Below are 27,254 nucleotides of genomic sequence, written 5' to 3'. Positions count from 1 at the left end.
CTTTTCTGTCTGAATAACTTCGAGTACCTCAACATCTTGACAAACTGAACATAGTTCGTGCAATATTATTGAAAGGTGTCATTTGAGAATCAGATCAGTCTCAACGGATTTTTTAGTCAACCCTCTGAGAGCGTGTTGTGCATCTTCTCCATAATGTCGTGAGCACTCGCATGCCCCATAAACTCCCGAGCCTACGTACCTAGTTTCACAAATCCTCACATGTAAATCTATTTGCATGAGTTGCAGTGCGTGATGAAGAATCTCATCAAAATGCAGGCCATATCCTGCTTGTCGTGACACTTCTCTGACAAGCAGCGATTTAAAATAGGGAGCGATCCCCACAGTTGTCAAATATGCGGATTTTGTTCCACCACAAGAAAATTTAGCTGCGATTTCGCTGGCACGGAACATTGCCACACGAAAAAGACAGCTTCCCAACGCTGGCGCACGATTTGAACGAATAATGTGAATCAATTACTTTCAGCGCCCACAAATCTTCAGCAGAAAGCGCATCATTGTTAGACACTGATATCTGTGTCTGCTGGGCTGTCTCACTGCGTAAGGTGACCGTGCGGTGCTTCGCTGTGCTAGCTGGAGATGAGTTGAAAAAGGTGCCGATTCCAGTTGTTTCTCTTGCAGCCTCACCATTGTGAATGTGTTTTTTACCCTTCGCGTCACTTGCTAGCGCAGCTTCACCCATATTCTTCACGTCAAACGTTTTCCCGCATAATTTACAGTACTGTACGCCTCGCACGTCCTGGGTCTTCATCTTTTTACAGCTCACTAGAAACTTCCCGCGAGAGGGTTTGACACGACAATAATGTGTAATGTTAGCAACGGTAACGCCACAGCCCCCTTTAAAAAAATTGCCAACTTACGAACAAAATTACATGATAGAGCATGATACTTTTGGATCAATTAAAAAAAAAATCCACGACTTTTCCAAAACTTAATGTATATTTTATAAAATTTCAAAACTTTTCCAGGTCTGGAAAATGACATTTCCTTTTCCATAGCTTTTCCAGTATTTCCATGACCGTTGGAACCCTGAACGAATTTTGTACCCACCGCCGCAAGTAAATATTTTTTTTCCCTTACAGTCCTAATCAAAAGCAAAAACGGATACAAGAATATATGCGCGCATTTTTTAAATCTGCCTCTCCTGTCTCTTAAGATGGAAAGCTGATGTTGGTGGGATGGGAATATTTTAAAATGTAGCTTGACTTTAATTTTTAATCCATTTTAATAAGAAAGAAACATGTATCAAACGCGAGTTTCTCGTAAAATTATAAGTTAAATCGGTCATAAGCCCCACGAAGAACAATTATTCAAGATACAAGTGAAAGTTTAAGTTTTTGAAGATTTACGGTAAGAGCATTTCAGCAACGTTTGTCTTCTTAATACATCGGCACCTTTACAAATCACACTCAAATTATTGCAGTCTGGTGCCACCCCCCAAATATTATTGCGTCTTGTTTAAAACTTTGCCCGAATTTCACACTGAAACTATTTTACATGGGAATTACGTTACAATTAAATATGCGGTAAGCTTAGACGTTTTACGGGGACACTGGCTGGTTCGTCCCGTGGTGCAATGCGCGTAAGGTTTGTTTGTGGGTCGTCCGCCAAAGCGCGCGGAAGTTTGGGGATTGGAACATATCTGAAGAAAACAAAATAAATATCATATTAGTATTCATGTGAAGCCATTTTTTTTCACGAATATAATGTGGTCTAGGGACACCTTTTTAAGAGTTGGTTATTTGGTTAACTGTGCTTGGACTTTTTTTTTCGTTGTATAATTAGCTCAAAAATAGTGGCCTGTAGGAAGAGCTGGGAAAACAAACGTTACAATATGGACAACAAACTTCAAAGCTTGGTGAGTACTCTTTAAAATCAAACCCTCACTTTCCGGAAACTGAACTGGTATGTTTAGCAAAACCGTAATAATAAACAGAACCTACTCCTGTTTTAGAGCTCTTTTAACAATTTTTGTTGCGTTTATTTGACATGCACTTTGAAGTGTCTCTTCGGACAGGAGACATTTTCACAATTGGGCAGTGGCAGACTGACATGAGATTTCAAACGTCAAAACGTTTGTTTCAGGAAAAGGGTATATGGTAATCTGCTAACAACCAGAAGCACTATAGGTGCTGAATGTCTTCCTGTCGCTGGTAACCTTACCTGATGTTTTCGTGTCTGCGGTGAATGTCAACCCGAATACTTGGCAGAAACATACAGTAACAAAAACGTCCGGCTGATGTTAATCAATGAATTTGAAGCTGTTAAATCGGTTTCCTTAACAATAAGCTTGATTGTAGAATAACAAACGTTCATTCCTTGTTTATAGTTCAGTAATCTTGTGTGGGTTTATCACATCATGGTGGTGTTCTATTAGTTAAAAGGAAGTGTTTGCTGATGGTGTAACTAGGATTTAGAGCTTTATATTGTGTCTGAGCAGTGTGCATCTTATTTTTTTCGGTTCTGCAAAGTATATGCAATTATTCTTTCTATGGCCTGTAGTGTTTTAGAGAGCAGTATTCACACCCTGTATTTTGTTACGTGAAGTGTACTGACATGTATTCTGGCAACTGTATATTGAATACAGGATTTTGGATCATTCTTCCATCCTAACGAATTTTTTTTACCAAGAAGCACAAGAGAATGTCAGATTACCATTGGACATTTCTGTATTAAGTGGCCTATTGCTCTAGACTGTAGTCTTAAGAATTATGTATGTTGATGTATATATATTTTAAAATGTACACTATAAATTTTTCAGACAAATTTGCCTGTGTTGTATGGTATTATATTGTGTTGTTGTCTAGACTGAACCTTGGAACTGATTAAAAAAAACATTATTTTCTTATAGGGAATAATAAAATAAGTTATGCATTTCATTTCTTTGAACGTTGTATAACGTTCATACTTTATTGCTGCTGTACTTGTATTGCATTAATGTAATTAGCTCATTAACCTGAAGTTTTAAACTAGCCATTTGTTGAAACTGTTTTAAATTCATACTGCATTAAAATTTCTTATACATCTGAAGTACCTTTGTTTTAAACATACATAAAATAATTGTTCATACCATTTTCTTTACTTTCATGGGTAATTACAAAAATAGTCCATAGTTTCACCTGAACAGACTCCATCACTTCTGTGTTATGTTGTTTTCCTTGTGTTTTTGGTTGTACTGAATACTATCCTTTTTTGAAGTGATTAGTTTGAAACAAAAAAGCTTTTGCAACACCTGAAAAACACCTCACAGCACACCTTTAAGCAGTAAGGTTGTCAGGTTAACTTGAAACCTTCAAACAATTGAACAACACAACATTGAATTGATTAATTAAAAAGTTATTTAGATGGTAATGAATGCACTTATGCTTTTGTCTTCTGTATCTGTGGTCTTTTCCGATCAATATTCTAAAGAAAAAATATGTATAAAATCCTTGCAATAAAAATAATCTCATCTTCCACGAGATACAGCTAAAATATATTCAACCCCTTGGACATTTTCACAATTTGTGTTACAATATGAAATCATCATGTTTTTTGATTTTGTGCCATCGATGAACAAAAAACACTAATGTCAAAGTGAAATCAAAATTATACAGATCCTCCTTTATAAATTAATTATAAAAAGAAAACAAAATAACTGATTGTATAAGTATTAACCCACTTTTCCTATGACACACCTAAGTAGGTTCTGGTGCAACCATTTGTCTTTAGAAGTCACATAACTAGCTGAATGGAGTACAACTGTGTGGACTACCATTGGAACAGTTGCATCAATGCCTTCTGAATAACATCTGTTTTTTTTTTTTATTACGATTGGTAAGATACTATTGAGCTTTAGAATGGTTTGGGTCGTGCCAGAACCTGAAACACATCTCCGTGTGAAATACATCAGTCATGTCATTTTTATTATCTAGGAGTTTGCCATCTTTGTCTCGGATACATTTAATTTAATCCTTTATGGTTCTTTCGCTGTTATAGTACTGAAAAATGTTTTATTGTTTTATCTTCCATTGCAATATTCCTTTTGTTCACTTTGCCTTTCTAATGTTCTTTTTAACCTATGCTTTTTTTATATGTATTAACAACATTATTCATTTTCCTTATATATTGCAGGGAAGGGCATCTCCAAAACTACGGTATTTCCCCCAAAAGAATGAAAGGTGTTTTTTTTGTATTACTATTGTTAAATGTTGAGCTGTCTGGTGTTCAGAAAAAAACAAAATGTAAATGACACAAATAAAATGTTTTTCAGTTTTTTCTTTTCTGCTACAGAGCAAAGACATTGCTCAACACAGTAACTTGATAATTGAGATGTGTCAAGCGTAAACTTTTCAATTGTCTGATTTGATCATGATTTTACTCCAGTCAGATTATTTTTTTTCCAGATATGAGATGTTGATTAAAAGCAGTTTGTCATTAAGTTGGCAGTTTATGTAAGACAGTTTCATCTTTATTCTGTCAGATTTGAAACAATACAAAAAGGAGGAGGAGATATGCACGTCCTAGATGATGTTTTTGAAGATTCAGGTAATAAAATGGTTGGAATTTTTTACTGTTCAGTTAAAATGTGAGTGCAGATGGAAAAAAGTATTGAAGATGTACAAATGTAATCATTAATGATATTTTGAGGAAGTGTATTATTCCATAGGGAATTGGTAGCAGGTAGCTCAACTTAATAGTTTCCCTTTTAACGTTATTCGTCAAATCCATTAGACTACAACAGTCTTTGGAACTGATGGAATGATGTCCGTAGTTTAATAAAGTACAGTGTGACCTTATAAAGTGTTTATTCTTCACATATACCAAATAATATACATATATTCTGTTCTTGTATTTCAGTGAACATTTTGGTATAATATGTTGTACTTATCATGCATGATATTTGATCTGTATTAATTGAATGTGTTGAATTTTAGCATTCAAAACTAAATACAGCTTTTTAATTATCAGTTTCATCTAAATTATAATAACTTACCATATGAACTGTACTTATGTCCTTATTTTTTTCAATTTCATTGCAGACTTTTACATTTTTTAAATTAAAAACTATTTCATCATATACAGTTTTTGTATATGTAAAATGTAAAATGCATTAAAAGCAACAAAACTTTACTCTGTCCAGTTTTAAAAATCCAATGACACCAATACGACAATTTCAGCACTTTCAGATCTGAACACTAGCATAATCTGTGGCATAGCTGAGGACACTTAATAATTTTAAAGTTATCCCTGCAATGTCATCATAATCTATTATTCACCACCTGGTTGAAGCTTTTGTGGCTTGCCCATTCATGCAATATAACAGAGCTATATACAATAAGAAAAACGGGCAAACAATCAATGAATTACACAGACGACGCTACCTCTACCACATGACAAACATTATTCTACCACTAACTGGGCTGGTGGGCTCCTTTCTACTGGAAGCCCCTCCTCCTTTGGACAGTATCAAAATGGTCTAAAACATTTAACACCTAAATATATAGTGAACGAATCATAACAGTTCATAACTAAAAATGTATTCATTTACATAATTACTGATGATGATGTTATCTGGTCAGTAGGATCCGACTCTCGGCGATTCTATAGGCCATCTCTCGCCACGCTTTCTGGTCTTGGAATTTCTCTTTCAGCTGTTCTATGCCTAAGCCAGTGTCCGTTTTGATGGCGTTGAGCATACTAGGGAATGCTAATTGTAACTATTTTTAAACAATGTACAGTTTAACTTTATGAAAATTAAGCTGCATTGTATGTTTTGTTGACATCCATTCCTGCAGTTGCTTTCTCACAACAACTCTAACATATTTGTTAAGCAACGCATCTCTTTTTTTATCCCCTAGAATCCTGTTCTCCTAAAGGTGATTCTTGAGTGTAGTTCTAATTATGATTTCCATAACTGAATTTGTATTATAAGTAAGATCTACTGGTCTGTAACTATCTGATATTGATTTGCAGCCCTATCTATGGATAAGAGTTATATTAGGATTTTTAGTTGATGGGTATAAACGGTCTTGAGTAACTTTTGTAACAGTTGTGATAGCAGTAAATGAGTATTTAATTTCCTGCTATTTATAGGATATCACTGGGTCCTGTTCAGTTTATGGAATCTTATCAGTCTCAGAACCCTTCTGTCTCTTCAGTGTTAATATTATTAAACAGAGTTTTCCATGCTCAGTGTGAGGCATGTTTTCAGATTCTTCCTTGGCAACACTTGAGTGAATTATTTGTGTAATGTATTAGCTTTATGCATTTGGTCATTAGAAATTCTCCATTATAGGCTTTGTACTCCTGCTTTCAATTCATTATACTTTCATTTTCTTGGTGTGTCGCTCTTTCTGATCATTGAAAAAGTGGAATGCAATTATGACACAAAGCACTGAAATGATCACAGAAATTTGAAGATGTCAGGGCTGAAGAAATTACTTATTATATAATGGCTTTGAATGATCAGTCGTTTCAATTATAAAAAGATGCTGGTCTCCAGTGTATCATTGACTATATGGAACCACATTAAACGCTGCCCACCTCACTATTTTTAGGTCAGACTGTACTATTAGAGATGTACAGCATGATATTAGAGTGCACGCACATGGTTGTTGAAGGTGATTTTGTATGCCGATTGAGCTTTGAGACTGCTATCTGGAACTTAATGTGCCACTTATGGTTATTGCTGATTTTCACTACACAGTATGTCAATGTGAATACCAATTGCAGAAGGCATTATTGCAGATCCAGGAGTTCATAAGTCCATTGTGACTGTGGTTACCTCAGTGGACAAAACAACTGCTGCATGGACAATCCCAAAGATGGAAAGATAAGCTATTATCACAAATAATGCAAGTGGCATGATTGGGACTTCCAACAAGTCTGAAATATCAATTATATCAATCAAATATCAAACTTTCTTCAAAAGTCAATTCAGTTTTTCAAGTTGTAGCACGTGTATGAACCCCGAATGCTTTCCGGGGATGGCCAAAATGTCTACTAGTTTAGATAAAAAGTTGAGACTGACAGAACATAGAAACAAAAAAACTCTGAAAGAGGTTTTGTAAAGCTAGGTCCTGACATGGTTTTCTTAGCCTTCTGAAATTAAGCGGAAAATTAGGGAAAAAATATTAAAAGAAGAATAAAATTTCTATAATCATCGTCATTGTTGTTATCTAGTTTAGCGCCTAATTCGAATTCAGCATCAGGACCCATTCGCTCTTCTTTCTTTTCTATTTGGATTTCCCTCCAGGAATGTTGAGTTTTCATTGCCGCTTCACTTTGGGTTTTTGACATTTTGTGATTGGGATTTTTTTTGCCTTTTTTACAGTAAAAGTGACAAATTAGCAGTTTGTATTGTAGGTGTTGTAAGGTTTTAATTTAATATAACAGAAATCAGAAATTGTACGGTAAATTGCAAGGAACATATAGGAATAAATTACAGTCTCATGCAGATTATTCAATGTACAATCTATTGATAAGTGAGCAGGTGAGCTGTTTTTTTGGTCACAATTTGCATGAACTCTTGCTCTTTCCCGTTGTAAGACCTGTGGTTTGCGAACGTGTGGCGAGTATACAGTTCTTTCTCAAAGTTCACAAAGTTAATTTGGAATTTGTAAAATTTTGCAATTTAATAACCAGTCAGATATTGGGACTGTTATTTAAGCACACTGTGCCAGCACCCATATCACCGTACAGCTCACAACCCACTGAAGCAAAGCAGGTGTGAGCCTGGCCAGTACTTGGATGGGAGACCTGGGGAAAACTAAGGTTGCTGCTGGAAGTGGTGTTAGTTGGGTCAGTAGAGGGCGCTCATCCTGTGGTTTGTGTGGGTCCTAAAGCCCCCCCAGTATAGGGACGGGAACACTATACTGTAAAAAGGTGCCATCCTGACTCTTTCCTCATTAAAAATCCCAGCGCATTTTCCGCAAAGAGTAAGGGTGTAACCCCGGCGCCCTGGCCAAATTTCCCATTGGCCTTTACCAATCATGGCCTCCTAATAATCCCCATCTATGAATTAGCTTCATTCTCCTCCCCATTGATAACTGATGTGTGGTGAGCGTGGGGCTGGGCGATATGGCCAAAAACATTATCACGATAAAAAAATTTCATATCAGTCGATATCGATAATTATCACAATAAATGTCAAATCATTATTTCTTTCACTTTTAAAGGCAGATTTTTTCTCCTGAGTGAAAGTTGAAGAAACTAGACAGTTAATTGGTAAATGAAACAACTCTTTATTTTAAGAACACTTGCCAAACAGCAGAAACATTAAACAAATCTGAGGCAGAGAGTATTCAAGTTTTTTTTATGTCAAAATATGCAGGAGTAAAATTTACAAAATAAATCTTAATAGAAAAATTAAATACTGCAGTGTGATAAAACACACATAGAAGATGGCTCAGACAGACTGCAAAGTTTAAAGTGCTCTGTTTTATGTCTGATCGTAAAAAGTCAAAATATCTCCAAATTACCGAAGTTGAATGACCTTTTCTGTCGACAATGTCATCGTCCTTCGAGCTGGTCGTTGGCAGCACTACATTTGCTTCAGTGTCGCTCATTTCTCCACTCTAACTACAGTCCTGTCAGCCACCACCGTGTGGGTAAACAACACCACGTTAGCTGCCCGGTCTGCAACACGCACGCGCACTCGAGCAGTATTTTGTGCGCATATGCATATCATGCACAAAGCATAAACATATATATCGAACATTTATCTAACTTTTGTTAAAATTATATCGCGATAATTATCGTTATCGAATTATCGCCCAGCACTAGGTGTGCATACTGGCGCACTATGACTGCTGTCGCATCATCCACTGAAGCTAAGCAGGTGTGAGCCTGGTCAGTACCTGGATGGGAGACCTCCTGGGAAAAACTAAGGTTGCTGCTGGAAGAGGTGTTAGTGGGGCCAGCAGGGTGCGCTCACCCTGTGGTCCATGTGGGTCCTAATGCCCCAGTATAGTGATGGGGACACTATACTGTAAACAGGCGCCGTCCTTCGGATGAGACGTAAAACCGAGGTCCTGACTCTCTGTGGTCATTAAAAAATCCCAGGGCGCTTCTCGAAAAGAGTAGGGGTGTAACCCCGGTGTCCTGGCCAAATTTCCAATTGGCCCTTACCAATCATGGCCTCCTAATACTCCCCCTCTATGAATTGGCTACATTACTCTGCTCTCTTCCCCACTGATAGCTGATGTGTGGTGAGCGTTCTGGCGCACTATGGCTGCCGTCGCATCATCCAGGTGGATGCTACACATTGGTGGTGGTGGAGGGGAGTCCCCATTACCTGTAAAAGCGCTTTGAGTGGAGTGTCCAGAAAGGCGCTATATAAGTGTAAGCAATTATTATTAATTATTATTATTATTATTATCCAGGTGGGTGTTGCACATTGGTGGTGGTGGAGAACAGAGTGATGAGAGTAATGCTGCACATTACCTGTAAAGTGTCCAGAAAAGGTGCTATATAAGTGTTAGGAATAAGAATAATAGTAATGATTATTATATGCAATCATGCAAGTGTTGTGTTGAGTTGTTGATAGTGAACATTTATATTCTTCTTTGGGTTGTGCAAGCAGGATCATTTACACAATTAGTAGTCTCTTCTGTTTGTTTCCAAGGTTTTTTTGAAATTATGAATGTCAGCATTGTTTACGCCAATATAATAATGGAGTCTGCATTAGTGGAGGCATGCTGCCTTCACTAGGAGCCTGTCTAATCTTGGTTAATATCATTCCACCTCACCTCCTAGGAGACTGTACTGATATGGGGTCCTGGCTAAATATCTCTAGCAGCATTGTTGGGAATAATATCTTTAGCAGTCACCCCTTTTGAAATGTATATGTGCTTTTGACAAAAGTGCCTCCTGTATTCATTTAAAAAAACAAAATGCAAGTGGTTTTGAATTTTGGAATTCAATGTAAGCAGGAAATACATCTCAATTTCTGTAACTTAACTAAAGGAATAGCCTTCCCTGCTTTTCATTATTGGGCTTACCCAGTACTTAGTTGGTTATGTAACAAAAAACAATTGTGTTGCTAATGTTTTTTTTATCATATTGTATGTAGAATTACAAAAGTTTGCAAGTCTAATGTATCTTGTTTTTTACAGATTCTTCACCTCTTTCATTCTGTGATATGAATATGCCATCTCCAGTCCCTAAGAGTTCTTCTACACCCAGATGTTTAGACAAGAAATTGATCCTACTGAGTCAACAAAAATCAGAATCACAATATCAGATTCCGGTATGGTTCACATCTTTGGTGTGCTTTTTGTGAACAAATTAATTTTCCAAAGGTGTTTAGTTGTGAAACATAGAGCAAGCACGTCAAATTTAAAATATCTAAGGGATACCCCAGTGTACATCATATGATATATATATCATATATATATATTGAAAACTTGAAATTTATATTGTAAGAACAGACTTTCTTCAAGTATAAACCAGGATAATGGAGTATCAATGTTCAACCAGAAAGAAAATAATTTGGAGAAAAGAGTGCAGAAATATAATTAGAAATTGTGGTGTTTTCCATTGACAGATTTTTCAGGAAGGTTTCTTTTTAGACAACCAAGTTAATATTGAACTACTACATGAAAGTGTTAGTGGATAGAACTATCAATATTTAACACCTGAAGAAAGCTTCACAGCTGAACTTTTTTTCATTTTTGCATTTAGCATCCCTTTTCTGTATGGATATTTACTTAATTGTTCAATTTAGCAGCAGGAAAATTACTATTAGCTTTATGTAAAATATATGTAAATTTAAGTTTTGCTTACAATATTATACCAGTGTTCAAAGACTCAAGGGGCCACCTTAATGTCTGGTTGTGCCCAAACATTTGTTCATGTAACAAATGCGAACATTAATGTCATATGACAGTCATATGAAAAAAATGTTTTAATATTAACATTTGCTGTAACATTCAACACTATCTTACTGCAGTTAGTTTTATTTTTGGCTGTGTTATGTGGTGTAGGGTATTATATGCAAATATCATACATTGTTTGTGTCTTGTACTGACTAACAGACTACAGAGTTTAAGGGTGAGAGTATAGAAAGGGCTGTGACTTTTTTTCAAGAATTAGATGAATAAGATCCTTATATATATATTAACTTTTACCAAATGGTCTAAATATGCTGAATGGCATCCTCTCATTTGTAACCTTTTCTTATGTCCTTATGTACAGCAGCTCATACTGGCATTGACATAATTACTTGTAGTGGTTATCACACTATCATTCATTATAAATATTATTGTTCTACTGTACGCATAAATGTCTTAAAGGCACCAGTGAAATCTTCTAACTTGAGTAAGTACAGTTTGTGTTTGGATCCAGTTTAGGCTCATTTATGTGGTTGTCTGCTGTTCACTGTAGTGTGTGTTTTATTAACCTTTTTAGTTTGTTCATGCTGCTCCTTTTTCACATTCATTATTTAAATGACACTTATGTTCTACACTCTATCCATCAGTTTAATCAACAAAACCAAATATAGTTTTTAGAATACACAAAACATGCTGGGGCATGCTATACTTTAACTTCCTTTGTATTTAGTTTTTTTGTCAATAAACCGTGTTTTAATTAAAGCCAGTTGCACAGCTGTGTATGTTTTATCAGACTAATGAAAAATAAGTAGATTAAATAAAAAAACAAATAAAATTGGAACAGCTTGTACATTAAGCTGTTTACCCGGTGGGAATTGTGAAGGATGCCCTTTTTTTTGTCTGTGACTGAATGCCAAGAATAACTATGTGCAATTAATGAAAGGGGGAAAATATGAGACAGAACTTGTCCGTGTAAAATCAGTACATTTTCAAGAAAAGCACAGTGAGAGCTGTGTGACTATAGAGCCAGAGATGTACAGAAACAACAACTATGATTTTTTCAGTACTAGTCCCTGCAATAGTTCAGCATGTGGACACATAGTACAGATGCTGTTGCACAGGAAACTCAAGATGGAAAAAAAACATTCAAGTATAGTTTCTTGCCTCCTGTCTTAATAAACATAGATGGGACTATGGATATTCTGTTTCTTGTGAATAACAGATGTGAAACTGTATTTTTAAAATAATGTAAGCTTACGATTGAATAATTCCACACTGAAAATTAGAAACACATGATTAAACATTTCAGCTGTGGAGCCCTTTTCTTTTCACTTTGCTTGAATTTGCTTACATTTAAAATAGTGGCAGAGAAGTAAAATAAAAATTATGCATCTTCAAAGCTGAATACCAAATTATATTTTAGTCCTCTGTATATAAAATTGATTTTATAATTGAAACAGTTATGTCCTTAAATTGTAAGTTAAGGACATAACTGTTTTTAATTTTTTCAATTACAGGTATCGCATGAAGACTCGGCAGTGGTACAGAAGACATCACAGAACAGAGGTAGAAGTTATTTTTAAAAAAATGAAAACTTGAGAGCATCATGAAAATTGTTAGTATGTATCATCCTGCTTTAAGTGGTGTAGATATAGCCTAATTTAGCGTGCTTGCATTTCTCAATACTTATAACATCACTAGATGACTTGAAAATACTGTACTGGGAAAGGAAGGAAAATCTTTCAAGCAATGTGGCTTTATAAATGACCCTTATTTAAAGTGATGACACATGCAAGAATTGAGGAAGGGGGGAGATATTGTGCAAAACAAATTGCTGCCATCTCTGACTACTTTGCACCTTGAGTACTGTTAAAATACTCTATTAACATCTCAGACACTTTTTTCATTATTTCTTTTAATTAACAGCAAGTCCGTTAAAAGGCCAAGGCTCTTTGCAAATGGAGAGTTCAAGTCAAGTTGCCTGTGAAACTGACTTAAGTAGAGAAAGTGACATCTCCGCAGTTATTGAGATTGAGGTTGGTACTCTAGAAAAAAGTCCATCAACCACAGAAGCAGAAGGGATGTCCATGTGTTGTCGGAAATTACCAGAAGAAGAAAATGCTCAGAAAAGGTAAAAAGTCATTCGATTTTGTTATAATCTTAATTAAAATAGCACGTGCCAAGGATTCAAAATGTATAGTAGCAGTACATTCTCACAAATGAAATTTGTACTATTTAATAGCTATGGGAGTGTATAGAAAGGTAAATTTTAACAAATCTTAAGGTTTTACAAACTACTTTTTAATTAAGATAAAGTTTCCAAAGCTTACATATAGAAATTGTAAATAACAAATCTGCCCCTTTTTATTGTTGAATCCACGTGTGATTACTGATACTTCAATAGATCCTGTCGGATGTTTTGGAAAAATGTTTGATTTTTTTAGAAATTTTCCTTTAGTTTTAGTTCCAACAATGATGAATTTGAATCGCTGGCTAAAAAGAAAGCAGAGAATCCTTTGTGTGTGCCATCACATGAGTCTCATTCTTCAGATGAAGAACCTAAAAAGATGACAAGGTGAGTATGGGATTTTGCATAGGTGTGGTAAAGAATTCAAGAATCGGGGGTGTAAAAAGTACTCAATTGTTACTTGAGTAAAAGTACTGTTACTTTCAAAAATAAGTAATTCATTAAAAGTAAAAGTTTACTTTCAAGAAAACAAATAAAAGCACAGAATTATCATCTCTTATCGGCACTCAAGTATTAGAAAATAAAAAGTAGCTTTCTTTTCTGTTTTACCATGAATTTATTGTTTACTTAACCTAATTTTCCCAACCTGTTATAATTAATAAATCTGATATTGCCAAACCAACAAGTGATACAGTATGTAAACATTTTTTTTAATACATAACTTATTATGTATAGGTGTAAAAATAGTTCTATATAACTTGAAATAGCTGTTTCCTAAGAAAAAAGGGGTCTATTTTGGCCTTTTTTATAAATGGTGTCACAGCATTTGTCAACTCTTAGGTCTGTGTCAATTAATCCTTTCCCAAGTACAGTAGGTTCAAGGTGTGTTGCATTTTTCCTAAAATGTTAATTTCTTTTCAAGAAATTTAACTTCAAATAACTCATTACACCATCTATTAAAATTATTTAGAATGGGTGCATGGTTTTCTGGGTATCCAATAACCTAACCAGGGCTGTGTCATTAGCAAACTTATTGAGCTGTCTGTGTTTGGTCTAACACTTATTAGTGTACAAAATGTGCAGGAGGAGGGACAAAACACAGCCCTTTTGTGATCCATTGGAAGTGTAGTGAATGTCATACCTGTTGAGACCTTTAGCTTAAGAAGTCTAGGACCCATTTTATCAAGTTATGGTTTAAATTTAAGTTCTTTGAGAGTTTCTGTGAGATGGTGGTTGTTAGCCTGGCAGTTTCTGGCATGGGAATAGTAGATTTCTTCCACAGAAGAATTCTGTCAAATAAGTACATTTGAAAATGCAAGTTAAAATTGTCACATAACTGATCTGGTTTAGGAACTCTTCCGCACTCTCCGAACCTGCGCCTTGCCTTACATTGTCCTAAACTGTCTGTGCACCTCTTCTGATCAGCTCTTGGTAGGTGAAGGTTTTAACACGTTTTAAACATTTTTGTTTCAGTTCAGATGATGAGTGTGCATTGTTAAATCCCTCACCATCACCCAAAGAACTGAAGATCACAGATGCACTGCCTCACGAGAAATGGAAAAAGTCTCTTTTGGATATGGAAAAGCAACCTAAAAATTCCCCCATTGCAACAACCAGTATACCAAAAAAGGCAAATGAGACATCTTCATTCCTTCAGAAGTTGAAAAACCGTGGACGTTCTGAACTTTTGAGGTAAGATTATATGTAGAAAAACATTTACATTTTGGGAATGGGAAATTGCATTACAAATTGCATATTTATGGTTGATGATAAATTGGTTTTGTTTTTATAGGAGTTTGTAATCGCTGCATGAAATATTGATCTCATTTGGAAATTACAAGTTTATTTGACTTGGAAGCTAAGTGGCAATATCTCCTGGCTTATAAATCGGGTTTATATAATCTCTGCATATTATTCTTGTCTGGCAGAAATGTGAAGTGAATAACTTTGTCCTTTTTCACAGGACCAAGAAGAAGGAATCCCCTATGAAAGATCCTCCCTTGCCTGAACTGGATGAGGATTTTATGATTCTGGAAGAAGAAAATTTTAAATGGGAGAATTGGATTTCCATCCCAAAGAAGAAATGTACTTCAAGTAATCAGCCTCAGCATGATATAAATGAGAATGTCAAGAAGCAAACGGCAAAGGAAGCCGAACCGTCCAAGACCAGTGCAAAATCTCCAAAAAATGAACATAACATAGTAGATGTAACTGCGGGTGAAAATAAAAGGAAGAAAGACCGAGGTAAACAAAGTCAGAAAAAAAAGACTAAGGAGAACAGTAAAAATAACCAAACAAATAATTTTGTTAAGGAAAATACTCAAGTGGATGCAGATGTGGTTCCAAATAAAAAGAAAGAAGCCCAACGTACACAAAGCCGGAAGAAACGCATCAAGGACAACAGTTCAAAAAAACAAGAAAATGATTATTTTGATGAAGATGCCCAAGTTCAGGACAAAATAAAGACGGCACCAAAAGCAAAGGAAGCTAAAAAGAGGAAATTAAGCACTGAAGCCCCAGTGCCAGTAAAAGCCAAAATAAAATTCACAGATGCGCGTAGAAACACAATGGGTACAGAAACACAAACCAACAAAAGTTTAAACAAAGATGGGGATCTCAATGACCACTGTCCATCATACTCTTCGGAGACGGAGGATGCAGTGATAAAACCAGGTACCATATTTAAAATTAGTGCTGGAGCAAAGTTAATTTCAGATATTCACATGCTTTAGGTATATATTAATGTTTAAACAATATGAAGAGTAACTGTCTCAGAAGTAGTTTGTTGGTTCTGTTTGCATGCAGACCCAGTCGTTGTATTGTAATATTGTACATCCCGTGATATATTCTGTCCCTTCTTCATAACTTCTTACAGTACAAAGCCAAACAGTATTTTACTATGCATTATCAATCATTTATTCTAATTTTTGTGTTCAGATAAATTTTAAAATGTTTATTCAAATATTATGGAAAAAATAGCAATTAAAAAATCATTTTCTTTTGCAGCAGACGATGGCAACTGACTAGTGTTGCTAATCACTTTCAGAGTGTTTCAGGTCTGCTGACTTTTTTAACAAAGCCAACAGAAGTTCTTACTAAAATTTCTAACTAGTATTTTAGGATTTAATTCATTATTAAAAAATCTAAATTAAGCTGTCTAAGGCTGAGTTTTTATTGTCAGTGCATATACATTTTTTTGTATTCAGGATTTTATTTCATTATATAATGCTAAATTCAATTAATATCCTTTTGGCTATTAATGGTTTAGATAGTTTTAGATTGATAACCAGTAGCATAATTTACTATCCCAAATGTAGGTTTTATTCATCTAGACGTATAATTAATCTTTCAGTGTAGTGTCTGTTAAAAAGGTCTTTATGTAATAAAATTTCTTTAATATGGTCCTCTAGTAGGCTTTGTGTAATTTATGCAAGCTCCCCTTTAGGTGTTGATAAAGGGGAGAAAACAAGGTTTTACATATTGTATTCAAGTGCTCCTAGTTACAGAAATAGTAAAACATTGTGTTACTCTTGTTATAAAATACATTTCTAATCTTGGAGAATGTTGTTCGCTTATGTTCCTTGTATCCTAAGACCTATATGAAAGTACTTTTATCCAGTAAGGAGAGAAGGAAACACTAAGAGGCACATGAAGTCATGAACAAGGTAATGGCCTTGTACTCATAGAACAGGATTGTTGCCCATCCAAACCTTACTGTAGAACAGAGTAGCATATGACGGCAATCAATGAAAACATTGTTTATTTTTAAGACAGACTTAAGTGTTTGCAGATGTTAGTACCATATTTGCCTAAAACATTAATTTATTATAAGATCACATTTGTACCTACTTCTCAAAGTTGTGCTGGACTGTGGTGAATCTGAATTGGTCTCTGTTGAAATAGCTGCATGACATCATACAACACTCCAAAGAACCATACCCTGCAAGAGACTCAGCAGTTTAAAAAAGAATCCACATCGATACAGTGCATAACCTGATCTTTACAAACCAGTAGTTTATACAGTTTCACAGTTATAACTGTTTAACATTTAGTATTTATGAATTTTCAGTTTTTTTTAAGACACTGAACATTTCAGGAGCCATTGTTAAGTTTAGTTTTAATCTATCAACATTTTTATCAAGATACACTTGCAGGATTAATCAATTAAACACCCCTAAAACATTTACCATTTAATGATCAATCATGGAAATCTCATTTAGATTCCAGTAGCCTATCTGAAAAATAACTTAATTTGTTTATTTTGTAATGGATTATTAATTAATTTGGTATGTTTTTTTTTATTTTACTATGTCTTAAATGCTCAGATCAGTCTATTATGAAATTAAATTTCATATCCGTAATATGAAATAATTGAGCTTTACCTACTTCCGGAAATCTTAAAAAAGAACATAAGTGTACAAATGCACTTCTTGAAATTAGACCACTTTCTGATAGGTATTGATCAAAACTACAGTGCCAACTAGCTGTATTGGAAGTATTAAATGCCTCTACCAGCTGGAAGAGATGACTATTTCAGTGAGAAATCTTAAAATGTTTTTTTTATGTCTAAAGTATGTTCACCCATCTGATTGATCTACTTCAAGTAGGTAGCTGCATCAGCATGTGTAGGCTGCAAAGGAACAAGTAAAGGTTTATTCAAAAATGAAAAGAGAAAAAAGGAAACAACGTTTCGGCTGTGAAGCCTTCTTCAGGTGTGAGAAAGACAGGGAAGTCAGCAGCTGATATAGCATAGGAGAACAAAAGCCGGGAGAGTTGAGAAGGCGGGAGCAGTGGGCAGGCTGAGTTAGGCAGAGTGATTGATTTGACTGTTAAAGTAAAAGTGGCACAGTGTGAAACCTAGAGCCTCACATATATTATAGTGTTGTGGTAGAAATAAAAGACCAAGCCCTATAAATTGCATCCTGTTACAGAAATGTTACTGACACCAGTAGAAAACAGTCACTATAAAATTAGTCAGACGTTGACATTATTAGGTGTTTTTGAAACCTAAAATGTCACCTCCCTCTTTCTCAAGGCGTTTAAACTCCCATACTCATACTGACTTTACTGTAGTGATAAATTTTTGTATTGTCTTGTCAGTGGCCACATATCTGTAACCCATCAATACCAGCATTTTTGCTGCATAGCGAAGCAGGGATGTACACACAGGCTGAGAGGTAAAAGTCTCAGGCATTTTTACTCCTGTTTTAGAAAGCACAGGGTTAGAAAATCTTATCATTTATACTCTAGAAAAAATAATAAACTATTAAAACTCAATCTGCATTTGAAGTGCTAAGCTTTGACTATCCTCAGGTGTGAATTTTCGGACCACATCCTACACATTTTGATAATTTATATATTTAGAATTATAGAAAATATAATATATAGAATATATTAGAAAATATAATTATAGTAGATGTCTGTGGCTTAGACTAACACATCTTTTCTTCTTTCCTACAGTTAAACAGAAAAGTAAAGACTCCAAAGGGATGTGCAGATCTGCAAAAGTAACTCAAGAAGAATTGTTAAAGAAAAACATCAAGACTGAAAAGAAAGCATTGATAGGTGTTCTCACAAGTCCTGAGCAAATCCATTTAAAGCCAGCTCACGAGAAACGCCAATGCAAACCTCCACAGCCATGGTGGCTTATGGGTCAGGAAGAAAGCATTAATGTGAATTTGAACAGAAATGGAGTGAAAGAAGCCACATTAAAAAAGCATAAATCAAAGCAGACTGAAGTTTTGCAAGCATCAGAGGCACAGACAGTGATGAAGAAACAACATACCAGAAATACAAGGCACAAAGTTTCGAATTCCACAGAAGCTAAAGCACAAAAGACAACCAGACAAAGGAAAAGGACTAATACAGGACCAATTTCAGATATTTTAAAACCAAGTGAGCATGAGTTGAAAATGCATGTGAGAGTACAGCATGAAGGAGATGGACAGGAAATCTCAGATGCTTACATTAATGAAGAAGATCATTCTGTTAGCCCCCTCCATTCTTCTTGCCCTAACCTGTCCAAGGCTCCGCTTGGGAAAAAAGTAATTAGTGATGCACAGCAGTTAAAGGTTAACACCAGGAAGGGCAGAAAAGCAAAGCCTAAACAGCCAAGAAAGACACAGTCAAAGCTTTCAAAGAGCAGAAGCAATAACAAAGCCGCGGCATCTTTAGCCATGGAAATCTGTGAAGAGCAAACTAATTCTGTAAACGAAGAAGAAGCACTTTCTTCCACATCACCACCATTATCTTCAAGAAACAAGGAGCTAGCTTCTACACCAGGTAGTGAAAGCTTAAATCAAAAGGTGGATCATTGTAAATAACTTAAATACGTTTTGTAGCATACAGTAGGTGTAGCCTCTTGGTTCACTGTTTCTACACTGATCTGATTGAGTTTATAACCAGTGTATCGTGCAAGTGCTTATCAACAAAGAACTTAAATGAATATGATATGGCATATTTTATTAATTTAACATTACTTAAAAAGTTTGTAGTGCTGTGCTTTTTTTCATGATTAAACAGTATTCTGTTTAGCAAACATTTTGTACTAAGATTGGGGTCTTTAATGGCTATGATTATCTTATATCTTAAAATATTGTCTTGTCTCAGAAATCCTGGTGATTCCCTGAGTAAGAAACAAATAGTTGAAACAAAAGTATATAAAAAAACAGCTATTCAAGACATGAAACTTTTTTGTTTACTTTGTAAATCCAAATGTTTAAGAATAATCTTATACAATAAATAGGTTTACTTAAGTGCCCAAATACACTTTATATAAATTCTGGATGTTAGAAAAGGCTAACCAAGCAAAACCATTTATATTTTTAAATTGTCTGTTTATACTAAAATGTTTTATTGTCTTTAAATTCAGTATAACTGTATAACCCTACCTATGTAGAAGAAAGATGAAGGGCAGTGGTTATCCCATAAGACATTTTTTTTAAGTTGTGAATTGTTTCACTGAAAAGTCTTGGGATGGGCTCTAGTGATGCAGCAGGAGTGTTTCTTCTAAGAAAACCTTTTCTTATCAAATGTTAAATAATTAATTTGCTAAAATAAGAAAGAAAGTCACCACTTTTTCCAGTTTTATTTACAAATTATACCTTGCAACATCCAAGTTAAAGAAAGAAAAAATAAATAAATAAGAATAACTGGGTTGGATAAGAGAATACCCCCCTGAGTTAATACTTGGTAGAAGCACCTTTTGCTTGAATTACAGCCTTGAGTCTGTTTGGATGCATCTATACTAACTTTGCACACCTAGAAGAGAGGAATATTTGCCCATTCCTCCTTACAGAATTGTTCAAGTTCAGTCCAGCTGTGTGGTGACCATTGATGGACTGCCCTCTTCAGGTCATTCCAAAGATTTGTTGATGGGATTTAGGTCGAGGCTCTGACTAGGCCACTCAAGGACATTCACCTTCCTGTCCTTCAGCCACTGTACGGTTGCTTTGGCGGTCTGCTTGGGGTCATTGTCATGTTGAAAGGTGAACTATCTTCCCATTTTCAACTTCCTGGCTGAGGGCTGCAGGGTTTCTTCAAGCATTTGCCTGTATTTTGCACCATCCATCTTCCCTTCTATCTTGACAAGTGCCCCAGTCCCAGTTGAAGAGAAACACCCCCACAACAGGATTCTGCCACCACCATGCTTTACTGTAGGAATGGTGTTCTTTGCATGGTAAGATGTATTGGGTTTTCGCCAGACATACTGTTTGCATTCTGACCAAAAAGTTTGATTTTGGTCTCACTTGGCCACAATCCTTGAGGTGCTTTTTAGCAAAACATAAAAGAGACTTGATGTGGCTTTTCTTAAGGGGTGGCTTTTTTCTTGCCACCCTCCCAAACAGGCCAGATCTGTGGAGCGCTTGTGATATTGTCATATGCACACCATTACCAGTCTTTGTCATAAAGGCCTGTAGCTCCTTCAAAATTGCCATTGGCCTCTTGGTAGCCTCTCTGACCTGTCTCTTTCTTGCTCGGTCGTTCGGTTTGGAGTGCCATACGCCTTCCACTTCTTGATGATGGTCTTGACTGTGCTCCATGGGATACTTAAAGCCTTTCAAATCTTTTATACCTATCTCCTGACTTTTGCCCTTTTCACAACTTTAGCTCGAGGTTCTTTTGAAAGCACCTTTCCACCCATAGTGGATTCTTTGCTTTGAAATGCACTTCCAAGCAGTGGAATCCTCTAGAAACTGCTGTTTTTATCCTGAACTAATCATAATCACCACAGGTGGGAGCCAATTAGTTTGTTGTGTGATCTGTAAGGTGATTGGTTATACCTGAGCAAGTTTACAAATGCAATTGTAAAGGAGGTTTTCACTTATCCAAATAAGGTATTTTACTTTTGTAATATTAATTTTCAGATTGTTGTTGAATTTTATTTTCATTTGGCGAATGTGGGTTACTGTGTGTAAATAAAAATGTAACAAGCCTAATTTAATTTGTTTTTATTTTCTGAGTGTCATACAACAAAAGGTACACATTTTGAAACGGGGTAGTGACTTTCTATACCCACTCTACATCACCAAAGGAAAAACACATACACAGATAATAACCACATACCGACACTCAGGGCTAGAAGGTGTGGGGTGGAAAACAGAGCAGGAGCTTGTAAATTAGTTTTAAAGTAGTCCCTAATCTGCAATAATTTCCAGGTACTCCCAGTTATATGGAAATACAAAATGTGTACGTGAGCTTCAGATAGCCTCTGCTTTTCATTTGATATTCTAAAGTGATGCCATTGCTGTTTATTGTGGTGTTTACACAAAACTAAAAGATACAGAAGTACAGTTTTCAAATGTGTGTTTTTTTTAGCTTATTGAAGTATAAAGAAGTAATGTATAAAGTATTAACTGGTCAGTGGGTTATAATGGAAAAAAAACTCTAGAGGGCATAGTTTACCCACAAATAAATGGAAGTCTTCTAAGTTAGTATTACATTGGCCAAAACTAAGAAAAATAAAACCTGTGTTACTGACTTTTCTGTATTATGACATGTATTACAGCTTTTAAAAGTTTTGACTAATGCAAGGTTTGTTTTCATGTCTTTAAGTAAATTTGCTTTTTAATATTCTGTTTATTTCTCTTTCTTTTTATGCTGTAGAGAGGACATTTCCAGGACACGCTGTCATTTCCGAAGATCCCTCAGAAGAGCACAGCCTGCCTGAACGGCATATATTGAAGACTCTTTCGACAATTCAGAAACAGCTAGAGAGACCTAGAGGAGGGTATTTTTCTAGCCCAGTGCACCAAAAACGTCAGAGAAAGCCTCCTGGCAACTGGTGGGAACCAAAAGACCCTGGTCAGCCTGGTTCAAGTGCAGCTAAACCAAGCCGAAAACGGGCGTCTATACTTAAACGAAGCAGTATAAATAAATGCATGGAAAGGAGAGCAAACAATGTCAACTTAAAGAAAGTTTGTTCAGGGGAAGAGAGGATGGATTGCAACACTCTTTCAGATACTGTTTCCGGACCCACTGCAGCAAAATTAAAACCTAAACATTCAAAAATTAAACAACCAATCATAGCGGACTACCTTAATGGCCCCAGGAACTTAAGAGCCTCTTTAGCTTCTTTTGATGCCATCTGTACTCCTCTTAATGTCCCGCAGAGATTAACACCAAGAACAAAGGAATCCACAGTTCCAAGAGCAGCGTCTGAAAAGAAAAATAAGATACTCTGTAAGCAGAAGTCCAAAAATACTTATTTCTCTCCTTCTCAAACAGATCAGATATCATCTGCAGCTCCAAAATCATTTCAGGTACACCAACATTCCAAGGGCCACACACAATGCCAACCAGTGCCGAACACACAAGAGATGCTGGGTGGTTTCCTACCACTTGCTGATTATCACCAGGATGGCGTCTCTCCTCTTAGAGATTTCCCAGCTTCTGAACTCAAACTGAACTGTGTGTCTATACCTGAGTTTTGTCCTGTGAGTGAAGAGCATGTCTCTGTTGAAGCACAGGGTGCTAATGAAGAAATGCTGTCTTCCATTCCAAGTGATCAAGCACACCACTTCAGAGAAGCACAGCCTTCTGTCAGTTATATGTGAGTTATCAATGGCGCTTTTGTGATGTATAAAGAGAAAGTAATACCTTTTGAACTTTAAATATGTATGATTATCTTTACAACTTATTTACAATTTTTACAGTGTTTACAATTAAAACTTTGCACTTAGGCTTCATTCTTTTGCCTCTCATTTTTATATCATTAGAGGAAAGCAACAAAAAAGAAGATCCAGTCTACAACATCTCCGTATAGGAAGGCACTCAGGATGCGCAAGGTATTATAAGTGGTTATAATTTGGTTTTGTTCATTTTGTGTATATATAGCTTTTAGCCTGAATGTGGAAATTTGGATAAGATTGTCATTATCTTCAAATTGATTTTTCTGATAGTTATCAGGGTTATGAGAGTGGACCTTCCTCAATGAGAACCATTCACTATGAAGATGATGTACTTGTAGACTGTGAACAAGAGAACTCCTTTTTAGGTAGGATCTGAACTGCTTCCATATTTTTAGTAATTCATTAGTATGAATCTTCCTTTGTGCAGATAAACAAGTGACACAGTTCCTTTGATCTTTTTCATCAGCTGGCAAAAAATCCTGCCTCCACGTTTCAGAGAATCCAGCAAGTGGGATGTCACTAAATCAGATGGAACTGACCACAGCAGAAAAAGAAAGGATTTATCTTTGGCTAAAAAAATCTTGGACAACAACAATCACATGTAATACAATTACCATTGCTTTTTATAGTAATAAATGTTTAGGAAATCCTTAATTTGTATCAGATTTGCAAATTTTTATTAATGCATTAAATCTGCATTTAAGTTTTCTTGGGAAAAAAAATATTTTAATACACAGACACCACTATGGCAGAATAAGTAAAACTGTGTCTTTGGTGTTAATTTGGGCTACAAATATTTTGAGTTTTTAGTGGTGTCTGTGATCTCTGTACAATTGTGAAATAGATTATGGAATATTAAAATGTGCAATTAAGTGTTAATTATGTAGCCCACTACATAATTAAATATGTAGCTATATTACTACAATTATTCCTATTGCTGTATTCATACTACATCCTACTACTGTATTACAGAATACAGCACAGTACAATTAAGCAAAAACATTGCAAGATATTGTAGGCAATAATAAGAGGCCAGAAGTCTAAGAACAATTATGAGTCCGAGAGTATGCTGCAGTATGAAGAAAAGGTGTGCATACGATATGATTTTTAGTAGGCAGCATGAAGATTTTTTTTGTTTCCATTTTTTCTAGGTTTTGCTGAATCTGTTGTTCTTGATGATTTTGACTGGTATGAATCTTCTGGAAAATTTGTGGGGCTGGTTAAAAATGTTAAATGCCCCTTATTCTCACAAGGGAAAATCCTATTGGGGCCATTCATGAAAAAAAATAGTCAGTTAGTTGTCAGTGATGTGATGGTGAGTAGTATTACAAATTCTTCTGCTTAATTCAAAATTACATGACTTATGCTTTTTTGTAAGTTGATGTACTCTATTTAAATTGATTCCAGGTGTTTGTGCATGCATGTTATTTTGCTGCTCAATTTTAGTTGCTTGAATTAGATATATTTAAGATATATATAATTTAGATATTTCATATTTAAAATAAAAGATTTAGTCGCTTGATGTCTAGCTACAAATCTTTATACTTAGTAGTGCCTGGAGCTTATAGGTCAAAGTGACAAGTTTGTAATAATCTGACTACAAAAGACACAATTATGCTTAAACCAATCAATATCAGCTAAAAAAAATATTAAACCCCAAAACTAACACATGACACAGCTAGTGTGGGCTGGCAGTGTCACAGCTGCTAAACTGAGTTCAGCATTAGATGGTTATAAATATCTGTTGCCCATGAAATTGTCTTTATTGTCACTCACACAGCGTTTGTAATTTTAATGTTCATACACAGGGAGGTGAGCAGGTGGATGGTTTGCCATATAGCAGTTTTATTACAGAATGTGTGCTTTTATGTTGAAAAAACTAGGATATACTGTCTGCTGGACTTAATTCAATCACAGTTCTAAGAAAAGCGGTTCTGTTTTTATTTCAGATTTTCAATGTTCTGGCTGGGACTGTCCATGTAAAAATTGATCTTCAGGAACAAAATCTTTCTTCAGGAGATGTTTTCTGCATTTCACCTGGTATGGGAATTTTGTTGACCTAAGTAATTGCTAAAGAACTTTTTATAGTAAGCCGCTACGCAAGTAATTGCTAGCAATGCTATAGCATTGGACACCATCTTTGGCTGATACTTGATTTAAGATCCTATAACTTTAATGAGGAGGTGTAAATATTAAAAATGGTAATGGTATGTTTTGCCCTAATATATTAATAAGACTTTCTGATTGTGTTGTTGTTTGTTTTTTTACAGGCACATAAAAATGTGACCTTTTTGTTACAATTGAGTTTCTTTTATAGCCTGAAAAAATGTTTAAACAAACTCCCTAACAGAATATTTTTCTGTACTGAGAGCCTTCTTTCCATTGTTCAGGATTAACTCTGTGATAGTGTTGGATGTAATAGGAAGCTGCCTGAGCACCGGCAGAGCGCTTGTTGTTTTCTGTGCAGTCGTCTGCAGATGTTTCTGTTCTCTAGTATAAGAGAGAATCCTTTCGTGGATCGGAGTAAATGTTTGTGTCACCTGTGAGGGGAACACATTCGGTTCTACGAAGAACCCCGTCTGCAGGCGCGTGGGGATCTTTTAAGCGCAGCCTTGATTAGCCTCCGGTGTGGTAGCTGCGCATTCCCATGTGCTGTGCAATGGGAGGTGTGTTCCACTGTCACAACTCTTACACATTTCTATATTGTGTAATTGGTATATCATATAGCTGGCTCTTATTTTGCAAGCCTTTTACATTACAAACCTTTATTTCATATACAGTCACATTTTTCACTTGTACACACAAACGTGTAAAAAGAGACAAATATGTAGAGATGCGAATGTGTATGTAAATTGTATACTGTACATGGAGATCAATTTTACCATGCCCATCTATAATGTATCTGTTGGTCACTTAACAGTGTTATTTATATGAATTCTAAACAAAATTAAGTAAAGCTTCTGATGGGTTATATTTCTAAAGATATTTAAAAAAATATTTTTTTGTTTTAAACAAGGATGTCAAAAACCTCTAAACATAATACCATACAGACCATTATAGCAAGCTTAGTGAACAACACAGTTTTACTTAAATAACTATAAACTATAGCTGTAAAATAATTAATGTCATTCACATTTATTCTTTCATAATAGACCGCTATCCAAGCTATCAGCTAGAATGATGTACATACTGTTACTATTATGCTAAAGAATCTTTCTCTTCCTTAGGGCCCATAATGAACAGAAACTACAAAAAAACACAAAACAAACACAAAAAAACACTTTGAAAATGAGAGCACAAGCTTTAGCTGTGATCATAATCAAAGGACTGCTTCCTCAGTGTCCTTAACCATAATGCTTTGTGCCCGCGCAGAAAAAAACAGCTGTTAGGTGGCACTGAATTCAAATGTTTGCAGAAGGTTCTCGGCCAAAGTCAGTCACTTTCAAACTTCAAAGTTCATATTAGTGAAATTTCGTTTTTATAACGAATGACAAGGTACACATTTTTCATGTTTGGATTAGAGAAAATTCTTATACCGAACATTCTTATACAGGAGTATGAGTGTATAGGTTTTTGAATATCTTAATATTTGTCCCTGCACTACAAAACACGCCTTAGAAGTATTTGTCATTATAACTGTATAAAAAATGCTTTGTGTTTTACTGACTTGTGGTGTCTTAAATTTAATTCTGTATACTCGCTGTAATCATAAATAGCTTAAGTGATATAAAATTCAGATGTTAGCTCTTGCAGGTTTAATTAAATCTTTTGAGTTTTGTTCCATGTTTTATAACATTTGTTGTCATTCAAAATTGTATCCCCTTTTATCGTTTTAGGGCAGATGTACAGTGTGCTAAATATGTGTGAAGAACCTGCATTGCTCCTGTACACACAGATGAAGTATTCCAAAACTAACAACATGGAGGACTGTTAAAAAAAACAATGTTAATTTAATGTAAGTTGTAAATATGCAAAACCTGCTTTCATAAGAGCCATGTATAACTTTTTAAAACAGCTAAACTTTTTAAATTTGAATGAGAACTGGTTTTCTGAAAATGTTAATGGTTATTTTGTACATGTAAAATAAAATTTTACATCACCTCT

General features: G+C 35.4%; 1 protein-coding gene across 1 annotated transcript; it reads left to right on the top strand.

Annotated features, from left to right (window-relative positions):
• The first annotated feature begins 1,595 nt into the window (after window positions 1-1,595).
• On the top strand, window positions 1,596-27,254 carry LOC148673598 (uncharacterized). The gene is made up of 17 exons (XM_088630239.1): window positions 1,596-1,876; window positions 4,132-4,178; window positions 4,481-4,545; window positions 10,116-10,249; window positions 12,350-12,398; window positions 12,759-12,963; window positions 13,291-13,407; window positions 14,494-14,712; window positions 14,984-15,693; window positions 18,481-19,302; window positions 22,126-23,071; window positions 23,238-23,306; window positions 23,421-23,515; window positions 23,617-23,751; window positions 24,302-24,465; window positions 25,100-25,190; window positions 26,987-27,254. Exons 1-17 carry the CDS (start codon window positions 1,853-1,855, stop codon window positions 27,082-27,084), a joined length of 3,990 nt encoding a protein of 1,329 aa, XP_088486365.1. The 5' UTR covers window positions 1,596-1,852; the 3' UTR covers window positions 27,085-27,254.

This window comes from Lepisosteus platostomus, chromosome 4, assembly GCF_059453375.1.
Source record: "Lepisosteus platostomus isolate fLepPlt1 chromosome 4, fLepPlt1.hap1, whole genome shotgun sequence".
Taxonomy (NCBI): Eukaryota; Metazoa; Chordata; class Actinopteri; order Semionotiformes; family Lepisosteidae; genus Lepisosteus; species Lepisosteus platostomus.
This window is presented reverse-complemented; position numbering and strand designations above follow the sequence as displayed.

What these genes read in the sequence shown, in the direction of transcription:
- LOC148673598 (XM_088630239.1), top strand. Translation starts at nt 1,853, where the DNA reads ATGGACAACAAACTTCAAAGCTTG. An exon ending in GAACCTAAAAAGATGACAAG is followed by an intron (nt 13,408 to 14,493) that starts GTGAGTATGGGA and finishes TTTTTGTTTCAG; the next exon opens with TTCAGATGATGAGTGTGCAT. An exon ending in TGTTTTCTGCATTTCACCTG is followed by an intron (nt 25,191 to 26,986) that starts GTATGGGAATTT and finishes TTATCGTTTTAG; the next exon opens with GGCAGATGTACAGTGTGCTA.